Consider the following 11619-nt stretch of genomic DNA (forward strand, 5'->3'; position numbering starts at 1 on the left):
TTAATCCATAAGTCCTGCTTTGCAAGTGCTTATTGGATTCCTTTTTCCTTTTCTGTCTCTCTCCTTATTATTGATATTATTATTATTATTGCTTTGGTGATATAGGTGTTTTTTTTAAAGAACTATAATAAAAATAATTAGTCAAATTTGTTTTGAACAAGCAAAATCACTTTGATCCCAAATTTAAATAATGCGAATTAAAAAGTGAAACCTTGCGGTCACAAGGTGCAATCCTCCTTGCTTCAGGTACATACTGGTGAGGAATGGCTTGTGAATAGCGGACCAAAATAACTACGAGGGTTGAGGTCCCCTTCCTTGTAAGGGTTGAGATCTCCTTTCCCTTTCTCCTCAATTTCAAGTAAATTGCTTGTATATACGGAGTAACTATGAGGGTCGAGGTTTGACCAATGCAAACCTATTTGAGTGACATTGCCATTACACATCTAAGAAAAGTGTTGCGTTACTTTTGAATCATGCATCTAGTATAAATCACTAACAATTAAAAAAAGTAGGTACTTAACGCAAAACCTAAAAGTTAAAATGTACTAAGACGGAATTGTGATGTATACATAAATTGATTTTATGATGGTTAAATTGTTCTAGGAACGGAATTGGGATGTATACATAATTTGATTTTATGACGGTTTTACCCTTTTACTCACTGATGCTAAATTGCTGATGCAGACATGCAGTTGCATCATAGTTTAGGATAATGAGCTCATCAAAAACGGGCTATGAGCACGGGTTAACCGGGCCCAAAACTCAAGAACGAGAGAATCCCGCAAAAAGTCCCAAATTCCCAATTTCATTTTCTCTCTCCTCCCCAAATCCCTCTCACTCCACTCTACAGCCCCCTTTCCCATTTCCCCCCCTTCGCCAAAATATTCCCCTCTATTTGGCGCTTCTTCTTCCTCTCACTCCCCAATTTTCCGACACTTTTCCAAACCCAATGAAGCGAGTTTTCGACGAAATCTCCGACGATGAATGGGAGAATCACTCCTTCAAACCCTCAAAAGTCCTCAATTCTTCTTCTTCAACCTCCAAATCTCCTCCTCCTCCCATTGAATCCTTCTCCTTCTCCTCTCGATCAGCTCCGATCGACCTCACCGAAGACGGTGACGAAGACTACGCGCCGCCGCCGGAGGAAGACGATGACGACGACGATTTGGAGGATCACGACATCGACGACGATGATTTGGAGGATCACGACGCCGACACACGAATTCGCAGCCGTGGTTTCAGCCGTGGAAGGCGGTTTGTGGTTGATGATGATGAGGATGAAGATGAGGTTGCTGATGATGATGATGAGTTGCAGGAAGTGGTGGAGGTGAAGTCCGAGGATGAAGAAGAAGAAGAGGAAATGGTGTCGTTGTCGGATACTGATAATGACGAAGAGGATGATGATGTTTTGGAGAAGGAGGAGGAGGATGTGGTTGGGAGAGCGTTGCAGAAGTGTGCGAAGATTTCTGCGGAATTAAGGAAGGATTTGTATGGTTCTTCTAAGGTTGAATGTGAGCGTTATGCTGAAGTGGATGCTTCTTCTGCCAAAATTGTTAGTCAGGTTAGTTGTTTTTCATGAATTTATGATTTTTTTAGGGCTTAGTTTTATATAATTAAGTTGTTTGTAGGTATTAATTTAGAGGCAAATGCTAATTCAAATTGTTTTTAGCTAATTTACTCAATTTTGTATTTTGGAGGATTGTGTAAATACATTTATGTTGAAGGTGAATGTGAATTCTTGTTGTTTTTAGCCGAATGTGGTTGCTTTGGACTTTGTCGCTAGGGTTTTTGTTTCGATTACAATAAGTTGTATTGTGGATTTTTGTATAAAAATGCTGTTTTTGCACATAATAGAGGACTATTAGCTATAATTGCCTCATTCTATGTAAAGCATGGTTCTTAGGGAACAAAAAAGGGTGACTCGAGGTAAAGTTTAAACAATAGTGGAAGAAAAGCTTGTTTCAATATGAGTGAAACCAGTGAAATTCTGAGCAACAATAGTGGAAATCATTGTTTTTTTGCGTCTAATTGATTAGTATTAGCTTTAATGAACCAGATATATGATATATCACTGGGATTATAATTTCCTAACATTTGATAGTTCACTACTTCACTCATTTTAGTTATATGTTTTTGTTGGGCTTCTGGTGGTTATGTGTGCTGTATACATGTTCGGCTACTACCAATATTTAGGGCGATGAGACAAGACAGAATTGATCACTACAGTATTTGCAAATGTAGGTTACTGCATAGTTGCTGAAGACTAGATGATGGTGTGGGGTAGTAAGGGTGGTTATGGCATAAGGAATTTTTGAGAGTTTAATACTTGAATTGCACGTATCAATCAGTGTAAATGTATTCTCTCTTCCCTATTTGTTTTAGATACACATTATTGGGAAAATAGCTAAATTCTACTCAACTAGAACACCAATGTTCTGCCAAGAATCCCTTGTGGATCCAAATTTACAAAGACTTCTCTATCTTAATCTGAAAATTATTTTAAAGGAAATTTTCTTCACCAAGATGAGGAAAGTATTGTAATAGCTCTATCACTTCTATGTATTGTACTAGTTCTTTAAGCTGAATCTAGAATTTTCAGATGCTTGTTATAAAAGTAAATTATTCTATCCTAGGGGCAATACTAGTATGATTTGTGGATTGTGGGTTGTGAAAACAGTATAAAAGGGAAGCTGTTTCTATAGGCTCAAGAGGCACCATTTGTTTTTACACTATGTAAGGCCTAGTGTGAAGTATTAAACTACTTTTGGATGAGATGGTTCATTTCACATCTCTGAGTGCATATTCAGCAAAAGCATGTTTTGAAATCACTTTTGTTGATTTTTCTAATCTTAATTTTTTTTACGCTTTATCTGTTTCTCATTCTGCTCCTTTCTATCTTTCCCTCTGCCTGCTATGTCAGGATGTTATTAATGCAGCATGTGGAGCAGAAAATTCAGACTTTCAGCCACTTCTCAAACCATATCAGCTTGTTGGGGTCAACTTTCTTTTGTTGCTGAACCGAAAAAAGATAGGTGGAGGTAAGAAACGTTTCTTATGCATCAGGTTACTTTATGAGTTAATTCATGCTTATGTGTTTTTAATATCCCCTGATGCTTTAAAAGCTGTAGACTACATTCCAGAATTCTTAGAGTTTGTCTGCATATCATCTTGCATCTAGGTGCTCCTTTTTATACATAGGTCGTAGCATGAAGTATGATATCAACTTTATAGATATGTTAACTATAAAATCATTGTTGATGCATTGCTGAAAGAACAATAAATTAGGATAAAATTCATGCAATTATGGTTTATTGTCATTGAAAGAACCAAAGAATTGTGTTTACAAATCATATTACCTCTTAACTTTAAAGAATTGTGCTACATTATAAAAAAAATAAAAAATAAAAATAATACAGGCTACATATCACTTGAAATGTCAAAGATCCATAGTTTAATCTCTCTTTCTCATATTCATGTCCCTTATTCACAAACTCTTTTACACATGAGCGCAAAAATTGCTCTAGCCCTTCAAATGCATATACTACTACTAGATTCTAAAATTCATCAGATTGCCCCAGAATAAGATGCATTTACTAAATTTCTGGATTCGTTAGTAATTGGGTAAAGTTTGCTCACACTTTCTTATCCCCTCACATCATCACTACTATACATTTGAATACTAGGGGAACAAGTGGCTAATAAAAGACGGTAATCTTAAAATGGTGAATTTGAATAATAACATTTTTAACCTCACTATTTTTGGGCCTCTTTGATCTTTTGAGTAGAGAGGATCAATTAGCGCCAATATCATATTTACCACATTGGCCACTATTTTTAGGGAACATCTTGATCTTTCGAGTAGAAAAAAGATTTAATTTTTCCAACGGTTGAACTCCCATCATGATCTTTAATTTCAGAAAGGATTAACTGGCTCCAACATTAGAATCTTCCCTCCCATTTTTTGTTTTGGAGAAATAATAAAAAAATTTCAAGAAAAGAAAAATAATGAGGGTAATATAAATTGGGATGCTTTTAAAAAGGAATATATGAAGATAAAATGATCACTTTTTGATGATAAAAAAATCTTAAAGATGGAATGATTTGATGAGTAAAATAAAGTGATGATAGGCTGCGAATCTATCCTGAAAATACTTTGTTTCAAAATACTTGCAACGTAGCATCTTGGGACATAATTTAAGGAACATATCAAAGAAGACAAACAAAAATTTAATTGTGATAACTTAATTACCGATAACAGAAATGGTTTGAACTATAAAGGTTTATGTTATATTTACTAAGAATGTGGCTTGCACACTGACACGATGTACTCACAAATAGACTCATGGGGTACACTTGTATGTTGTACCAAAGTTCATGTAACATAGAATTTTCTGATAATTGATGTTGAGAAAATCTTGTTATCTTGTTTCTAACTAAATCATTGCCTTTAATTGCTTATTTTGATGTGCAGCTATATTGGCTGACGAGATGGGTTTGGGAAAGACTGTTCAGGTACAATCATCAGTTATATTTAAAAAAAATATTCCCCAAATATCCTATTATATACATTAGTATCCTTAATTTGTATGCAACTTTTGTGCCTCATTATTTCAGGCTATAACATATTTGATGCTGCTGAACCACTTGCAAAATGATCCGGGCCCACATTTAGTTGTATGTCCAGCTTCTGTCTTGGAGAATTGGGAAAGAGAACTTACCAAGTGGTGTCCAACGTTTTCTGTGTTACAATTCCATGGAGCTGGTAGAGCAGCTTATGCTAAAGAGCTAAACTCATTGGCCAAGGCTGGATCGCCACCTCCATTTAATGTGCTCCTTGTCTGCTACTCCCTATTTGAACGGCACAGGTTTTGTGAATTATCTTTTGTACAGTGTTTTCATTTCTATTACATGCATGTATTCTGATTACGATGCTTGTCGTGGCATTAGCGCACAACAGAAAGATGACCGTAAAATTCTGAAGCGTTGGAAATGGAGCTGTGTGTTGATGGATGAGGCTCATGCGTTGAAAGATAAAAACAGCTACAGATGGAAGAATTTGATGTCAGTTGCAAAAAATGCAAAACAGCGTTTGATGCTCACTGGAACTCCACTACAAAACGATTTACATGTATGGTACTGGTGATAGCTTTCAGTTATCTTTATACATTTCAAAATATATCCTTGTGTGGTCAACATCAAAGACATGGGAAGTAGTAATTCTTAGGCAGTAGAAGGTGGAGTTATTAGTTGGCTAAAAGCATGGGTATTTGCTCTTCACAGGATTCTGAATTTACTTAAGTAGGTTCTATGAAATTGAACTTCCCGTGTTCTACAATACAACATTTTGTCATTCCTAGGAAATCAAAATACATGAGAAAAGTGATCAACCAAATAAACACATAGATTGCTAGCATTAGGGTCAATAAGCTCTATGGGGATAGTTTAATAGGGTTCTTCTATTAATTTGAAGTAGCTGCTTAATACTCCTCTTCTTGCTCATTTTGCTTGCCTTTCATAGAGTATGCTGGGTTGCAGAGGCACAGGGAAGAACTCTGAATTTTTCGGAAATCAAAGATTCCAATATCTAGTTATATTAGGCAATGAAGTGTTTGCGTAGAAGATATCCTCAAGGAAACAGATAAAATGAATAAGATCGATGAAATAGCTATCAGATGGTTAGAATATATAAGTGAGTGAATTCAAAATTAGTGTCATAGACACAAACGATACTTTATTGTATGTGAGTCACCTTTTTACTTTATGAATGACCAACTTTATGACCCTACCTTTGATAATTTAATCTATTCATTATCCTTGTTGGGTAGATTATTTAATTAAATGATGGTTATTCATAGAAATCTTATACTAAATAATTAATATTTATGTTTATCATTCTGCATATCTTGAGGATAGTTAATTTCTGTACTCGTCTTTGTTACATGCACTAGAAATTTCTGCCCAACAATTTGGATTGCTACTTTTCTAGGCCTGCTCTACATTCTCTTTACCCTTGCTTTTTGAAATGGTGCTCTGATAGAAAGTGAGCTCACATTTATTTTAGGTTGCCCCATTTTATTGTGCTCTTTGGTTAAAAATGCATGTTCTTTTCTGATGTGCCATTACTCAATCATGCTGCTGTTTGAATCCACTCATTAATCACACTTCTTAATACTGGGAAAAAATAGTGAACATATACAAACAGTTAGGGGTAAAGAGATTTAGACAATGTATGCACTATATTTTTTGAAGTTCTGAGACTAGTAGACTGTTGTTTGTTCTCTGTTTGGTTGCTCAAATGCATTGGAGAAGGTTCTTTGTAGTAATTTCGTGTTGGACTAAACCTTGTTTCTAACAAAAATAACCTGCTCCAGAAACATGTAGGTGTTAATGTAAATCTAATAGCGTATTTTTTGGCATAATTTTCTTGGGAATAATTTTCTGGGTGTATCTATTTGGCATATGCATGTGTTTGTAAATTTGGATTTGATTTATGTCTCTTCTCTTTGGCCCTATGTGAGGTGCAGCTAGAGGATTAACTTTCGCACTAGAATTTTATTTTGGGGATTTTATACTTTTAAGCCTAAAAGCAACTGCAAAGACATTCAATAGTGTGCCTCAACCTCATCCACAATACACCTGTGCTGGAAACATTGAACCTTCTCTGCAGTATTTTCTGTCAGTGCTCAATAACTAGGCTGGCTTGTGCCACTGTTAAAGCACTTGCTTTTACTCTCTGTTTTACAATCAGAAGATTCAGAACTCCCTTGTTTCGTATTTATGGTTGCTTTTGCTATTTGAGGATGAATTTAGCTTTTAACTAAAAATATCTCTTAAGCTGTATTGACAAAAAAAAAAGAAAAGAAAAAGAAAAAAATGTACTTACATTGGTAAATTAATATATATAAAAAAGTACTTGTATATATATATATATATATATATATTTTTTTTTTAAATCTTATGCTAATATGGCTGACGATAGCTTCCTTTTATGGCTCTTTGCTGCTGCAGGAGCTGTGGTCGTTATTGGAGTTCATGCTGCCTGATCTGTTTGCTACAGAAAATGTGGATTTGAAAAAGCTACTTAGTGCTGATGATTATGATCTGATTGCTCGTATGAAGTCTATACTAGGTCCATTTATCTTGAGGCGCTTGAAATCTGATGTAATGCAGCAACTTGTAGCTAAAGAACAACGTGTAAGTTACGAGCCAATTTTTTGCACTGCTTAATAGTGTTGTTGAGGCCTTTGGTTGTGAATATTCAAAAGGTTTCTCATGATCCCTCCAACTTTGGCTTATAATCTCTTAATATGATAAAACCTGAACAAAAATTATACAAGTACTTTTATGACACAAAGCTAACAGTACCATTTAATGTATAATTATGAAATGGAGGTATCATCATCATCATCTACTAACTCAGGTTATTCGTCATCAGTTGTAAATTAATCATTTGGGATTTTGAATTAATGATAATGCAGGTTGAGTTTGTATCCATGGATAAAGATCATGATGATGCTTATAAAGAAGCCATTCAAGAGTATCGTGCAGTGTCTCATGCTCGCATGCCCAAGGGCTCTGACATTAATTCAAAAAATGTTGCCCAAGTTCTTCCTCGCCGTCAGATTTCAAATTACTTTGTGCAGTTTCGTAAGGTGCGTTCTGCTGCAGATCATGTCTTTATTACTATATTTTCCGTTAGTGCTTGCTGCTTACTGATTTTGTATGCCACATTTTCCTTATGGCTTCTAGGAATGAGAGGATGGGTATTGAAATGAGGGGTTAATTCCTATGAAACCCATGTTTGTTGCGAGTTGACTCTTACATGTTCAAGAGAGGGGACGAGAGGGGAAAAACTTTCATTTCAAAAAAATTTCTTAATTATTAATTTCACTTACTCTTATTAAGTATATTTGGTTTCCAATTTATTACAGGGACACCTTTCATTCTCACTTTTAAAAATTCTTATCCTACTCCCTCATTTCTAATCGCACAACTCCACAAGATGATTCATTTACACCAAATGAGTTTTATGATTGAAGTTTTATACTCTTATATGGTTTGCAGATTGCAAATCATCCTTTGCTAGTGAGGCGTATCTACAATGATGGTGATATTGTGCGGTTTGCCAAGAAGTTGTATCCCAAGGGCGTGTTTGGTCATGAATGTACACTGGACAGAGTAATAGACGAAATGAAGAGTTACAGTGACTTCTCTATTCATCGGGTAATGCACCCGCTTTCAATTTATTTTGGCCAGGGGATGGGGGGAAACTAGGCGGATGGAAGTTCTATGCATATGCATCTCTTGTTCTTGTGTAGTAAATAAAAAAAAAGAGTTTAGGTGTTGCATATTAGAAAGGTCCTTATATTCAAAATAGTATCATAAAAATCGGTATTTTACTTTATCTAGCTACAGTTATACCCTACCTCTACAAGGAATTTTTCGTTCCTTTTTTCTTTTTAATATTTATGGCATATGGATAGCTAAAGCCCTGCAGCAGCACCTGGCTAGTTATTACTGTACTAATTTTTTGTTAAATCTTAGAGGCTAGCATCACTTTATCTTTTTAGGTTTTGCAAAACATCGTATAAATCAGTTATGCTATAGAATGCATGGAATATATCTGGTCAGTTAACGAGGCTGAGAAAATTTGTTCCTACTTCCTGTCATGAAGTGTATCAACTTTTGGATTGCAGCTTCTAGTTAGCTATGGTGTTGAGGATGTGAAGGGAATCCTTCCAGAGGATCAGGTTATAAAGTCTGCAAAATGCCAGGTAATTTCTGAACCATGCCCTGCTATATGGACTTTAGAAGTTAAGGAAGCTGAATTGGGAAAAGCCACTCTATGAATGGATATTAAATGATGAGAGTGGATGTGATAGTAAGTGAGATATCAGGTTACTGAAAACCACCATGAACACACTTTAATCTCTTAAACTTTGCTACATTGCTAGTAAATGGAAGTCTTGTTGACAAAATATAAAGTTCGTGTGGTAATTAGGAAAAGACAAAATGCTCATGTATAAAAGAATTTATATTTGTTTATACAGGCATTGGCTAGACTTCTTCCCTCCCTAAAACAAGATGGTCATCGTGTTCTCATATTTAGCCAGTGGACGTCAATGCTTGATATCTTGGAGTGGGCGTTGGATGTGATTGGGGTTTCATTTAGACGCCTTGATGGAAGGTAAAAGGCCAGTTTATCTGTTTTGTATGTTAAATGTGTGAGTTATTGCAGGGCTTTTTTTCCCCCTAAGGATCTAGAACAGCTGCTCTCATTTTCTGTACCCTTATCATGTTGCATTCATTCCAACTAGCACAGTTTTTTGTGTGCTAAAACTAGTTTGTACTGGCAGTACGCAGGTGACAGAGAGACAAACCATAGTAGATACTTTCAATAATGATGCTTCAATATTTGCATGCTTGCTCTCCACCAGAGCTGGAGGTCAGGGTTTGAACCTCACTGGAGCAGATACTGTCATCATACATGATATGGATTTCAACCCTCAAATTGACCGACAAGCAGAGGATCGATGCCATCGTATTGGCCAAACAAAGCCTGTTACTATATACAGGTATATTATTATTTTATTAAATGATCAGATACTATCAACTGTCTTGTCGAGAGGCTAAATAAGATAATTTTTCTGCTTCTGCAGATTGGTGACAAAAGGTACCGTAGATGAGGATGTATATGAGATTGCAAAACGGAAGTTAGTTTTGGATGCTGCTGTTTTGGAATCTGGGACGATGGTGGTTGACAACGGTATGCCTGAGAAGACTATGGGTGAGATATTGTCATCGTTGTTGCTAGGTTAACGTATATTTTAGCTCCTTTTTTATTTTGTAAACTTTGGCTCTGGGTATATGTATGGGTATGGCGTTGGGTAGAATCCGCAGTTATTCTTATTCATGTACTATTGTATAAATCAACTAATTTGTGAAGTTCATTCACTATGCTTATAAAAGCATATGTTATCCTTGTGAGAAGGGTATCCTAATTTTGTATCTTTAAGTGAAAAAGGTGTACGTTACCCTTACTATAGGTAGAATTTTCTTCATCTTTGAAATTGGGCCTAGAACCTTAAAAGCCCGCTTTTTTTATGCTTTATTCTGAACTCATTCAAATTACCATTAATATTCTTCAGATGTGGTCTTAAATCAAACATGTTCTGTAGAAAAGTAGTAATACCTCCGTATTTTATTGTTTGCAAGGGAGGGGTATTATTTCTGAGACGGGATAATTCTTTTGTTACAAGTAATGAGAAACGGAGGTAGAATTACCATGGATTTGGACTTGACTTTTTGTGATTCATTTTCATCACCGTCATTGCTGTAAGTTCTATGACTAACACAACTTATAATATAAATCAATTAATCAAATATCAACCTTTAAATGGGATTATTATACGTATTATTGATTATGGAATAAATGTCAATATTTTCAACGAAACTATGCTCAATAAATTGGGAAAAGATGATAGTTCATATTCTTCATAAATGGTCATCACGCGTGCTCAAATATTCCTCCACTATTGTTCATCGGCTTAAATTTGATTGCTCTATGAGGAATGTGGAATTTAATTTTTCTATCTGATTAAATATCAGTGAAATATGAAATAATTGACCAAAGGACTATCAGTTTTTTTTTTTTTTTTTTTTTTTTTTTTTTTTTTTTTTTTTTTTTGGGGGTGGGGGGGTGGGGGGGACTATCTGCTCATAATTTGTTAGTCGCACATAATTTGTTAGTCGCATATAATTGTTCGCATTTAAAACTTGTTTTTTCTTGGAAATTAATTAATACACTAGTTAATAGCTATGGTTATTCTTTTCCTCAAAAGTAAAAAAGCTATGGTTATTCTAGTATACTTTGTTAGTATAGTTTTAGAGGTTAATATACTCAACACCTTAAATTGAATCGTGTTTATATTACTATCTTTATTATTATTTTTTTTTAAAAAAAAAAATCAGGTTTACATTATTGTACGTCTATACTTTAAGACTCTCATAGTCTCGTATGATCAAAATAATAATTACTTAAAGCGTTAGTATATAATGACATAAGGCGCAGTACCTTAAGTGAAGAAAGTCACATGCTATCTCTTGTTAATGAGCATGACATTACACTATGAGCTATGACCAATAGATGAGATTATGCATGTCTAATCTATATTAATCACAAAAATTATCAATTGATGTAACTTTATAGAGCTAATCTTCATTAGTCACAAGAATCATTTTTTATAGTTAGGTAGTCATTTTCACAATTAATGTATGTGCTTATTTAAAGAGTGAGCTTAATTCTCTTATCGTTACTATTATGTTGTCGTTTCATAGTTTGCTGAGCCATAAGTAAGTTTTTCTTACCGAATTTGTACTCAAAATTGTTCAAGAAGAAATTGGAAGAAATTGAGAACTATATTAGTCTTAAAAGTAAAATATTTCCAACACAATAATATGAACGTGTCATTCTTAGAAAAAGACGGTTTATATTACGTTAGATCACATTAATGAAAGGGTTGATTGACTTTTTCTTTGGATTGGGTATTATTTAGTTGTCACACAATTGTTGTTTTAATTAATTTTGGACGGTAACTCATTTTAGTGACACTTAAACAA

General features: G+C 34.8%; 1 protein-coding gene across 1 annotated transcript; it reads left to right on the forward strand.

Moving 5' to 3' along the window:
• Positions 1–739: 739 nt before the first annotated feature.
• Positions 740–10090, forward strand: LOC110681879 (protein CHROMATIN REMODELING 19-like). The gene is made up of 12 exons (XM_021858028.1): positions 740–1561; positions 2921–3038; positions 4472–4512; positions 4615–4865; positions 4948–5128; positions 7009–7194; positions 7479–7652; positions 8065–8223; positions 8697–8774; positions 9051–9187; positions 9357–9575; positions 9660–10090. Exons 1-12 carry the CDS (start codon positions 950–952, stop codon positions 9817–9819), a joined length of 2316 nt encoding a protein of 771 aa, XP_021713720.1. The 5' UTR covers positions 740–949; the 3' UTR covers positions 9820–10090.
• Positions 10091–11619: the final 1529 nt, after the last annotated feature.

The sequence above is a fragment of the Chenopodium quinoa genome, unplaced genomic scaffold (assembly GCF_001683475.1).
Source record: "Chenopodium quinoa cultivar QQ74 unplaced genomic scaffold, ASM168347v1, whole genome shotgun sequence".
NCBI lineage: Eukaryota > Viridiplantae > Streptophyta > Magnoliopsida > Caryophyllales > Amaranthaceae > Chenopodium > Chenopodium quinoa.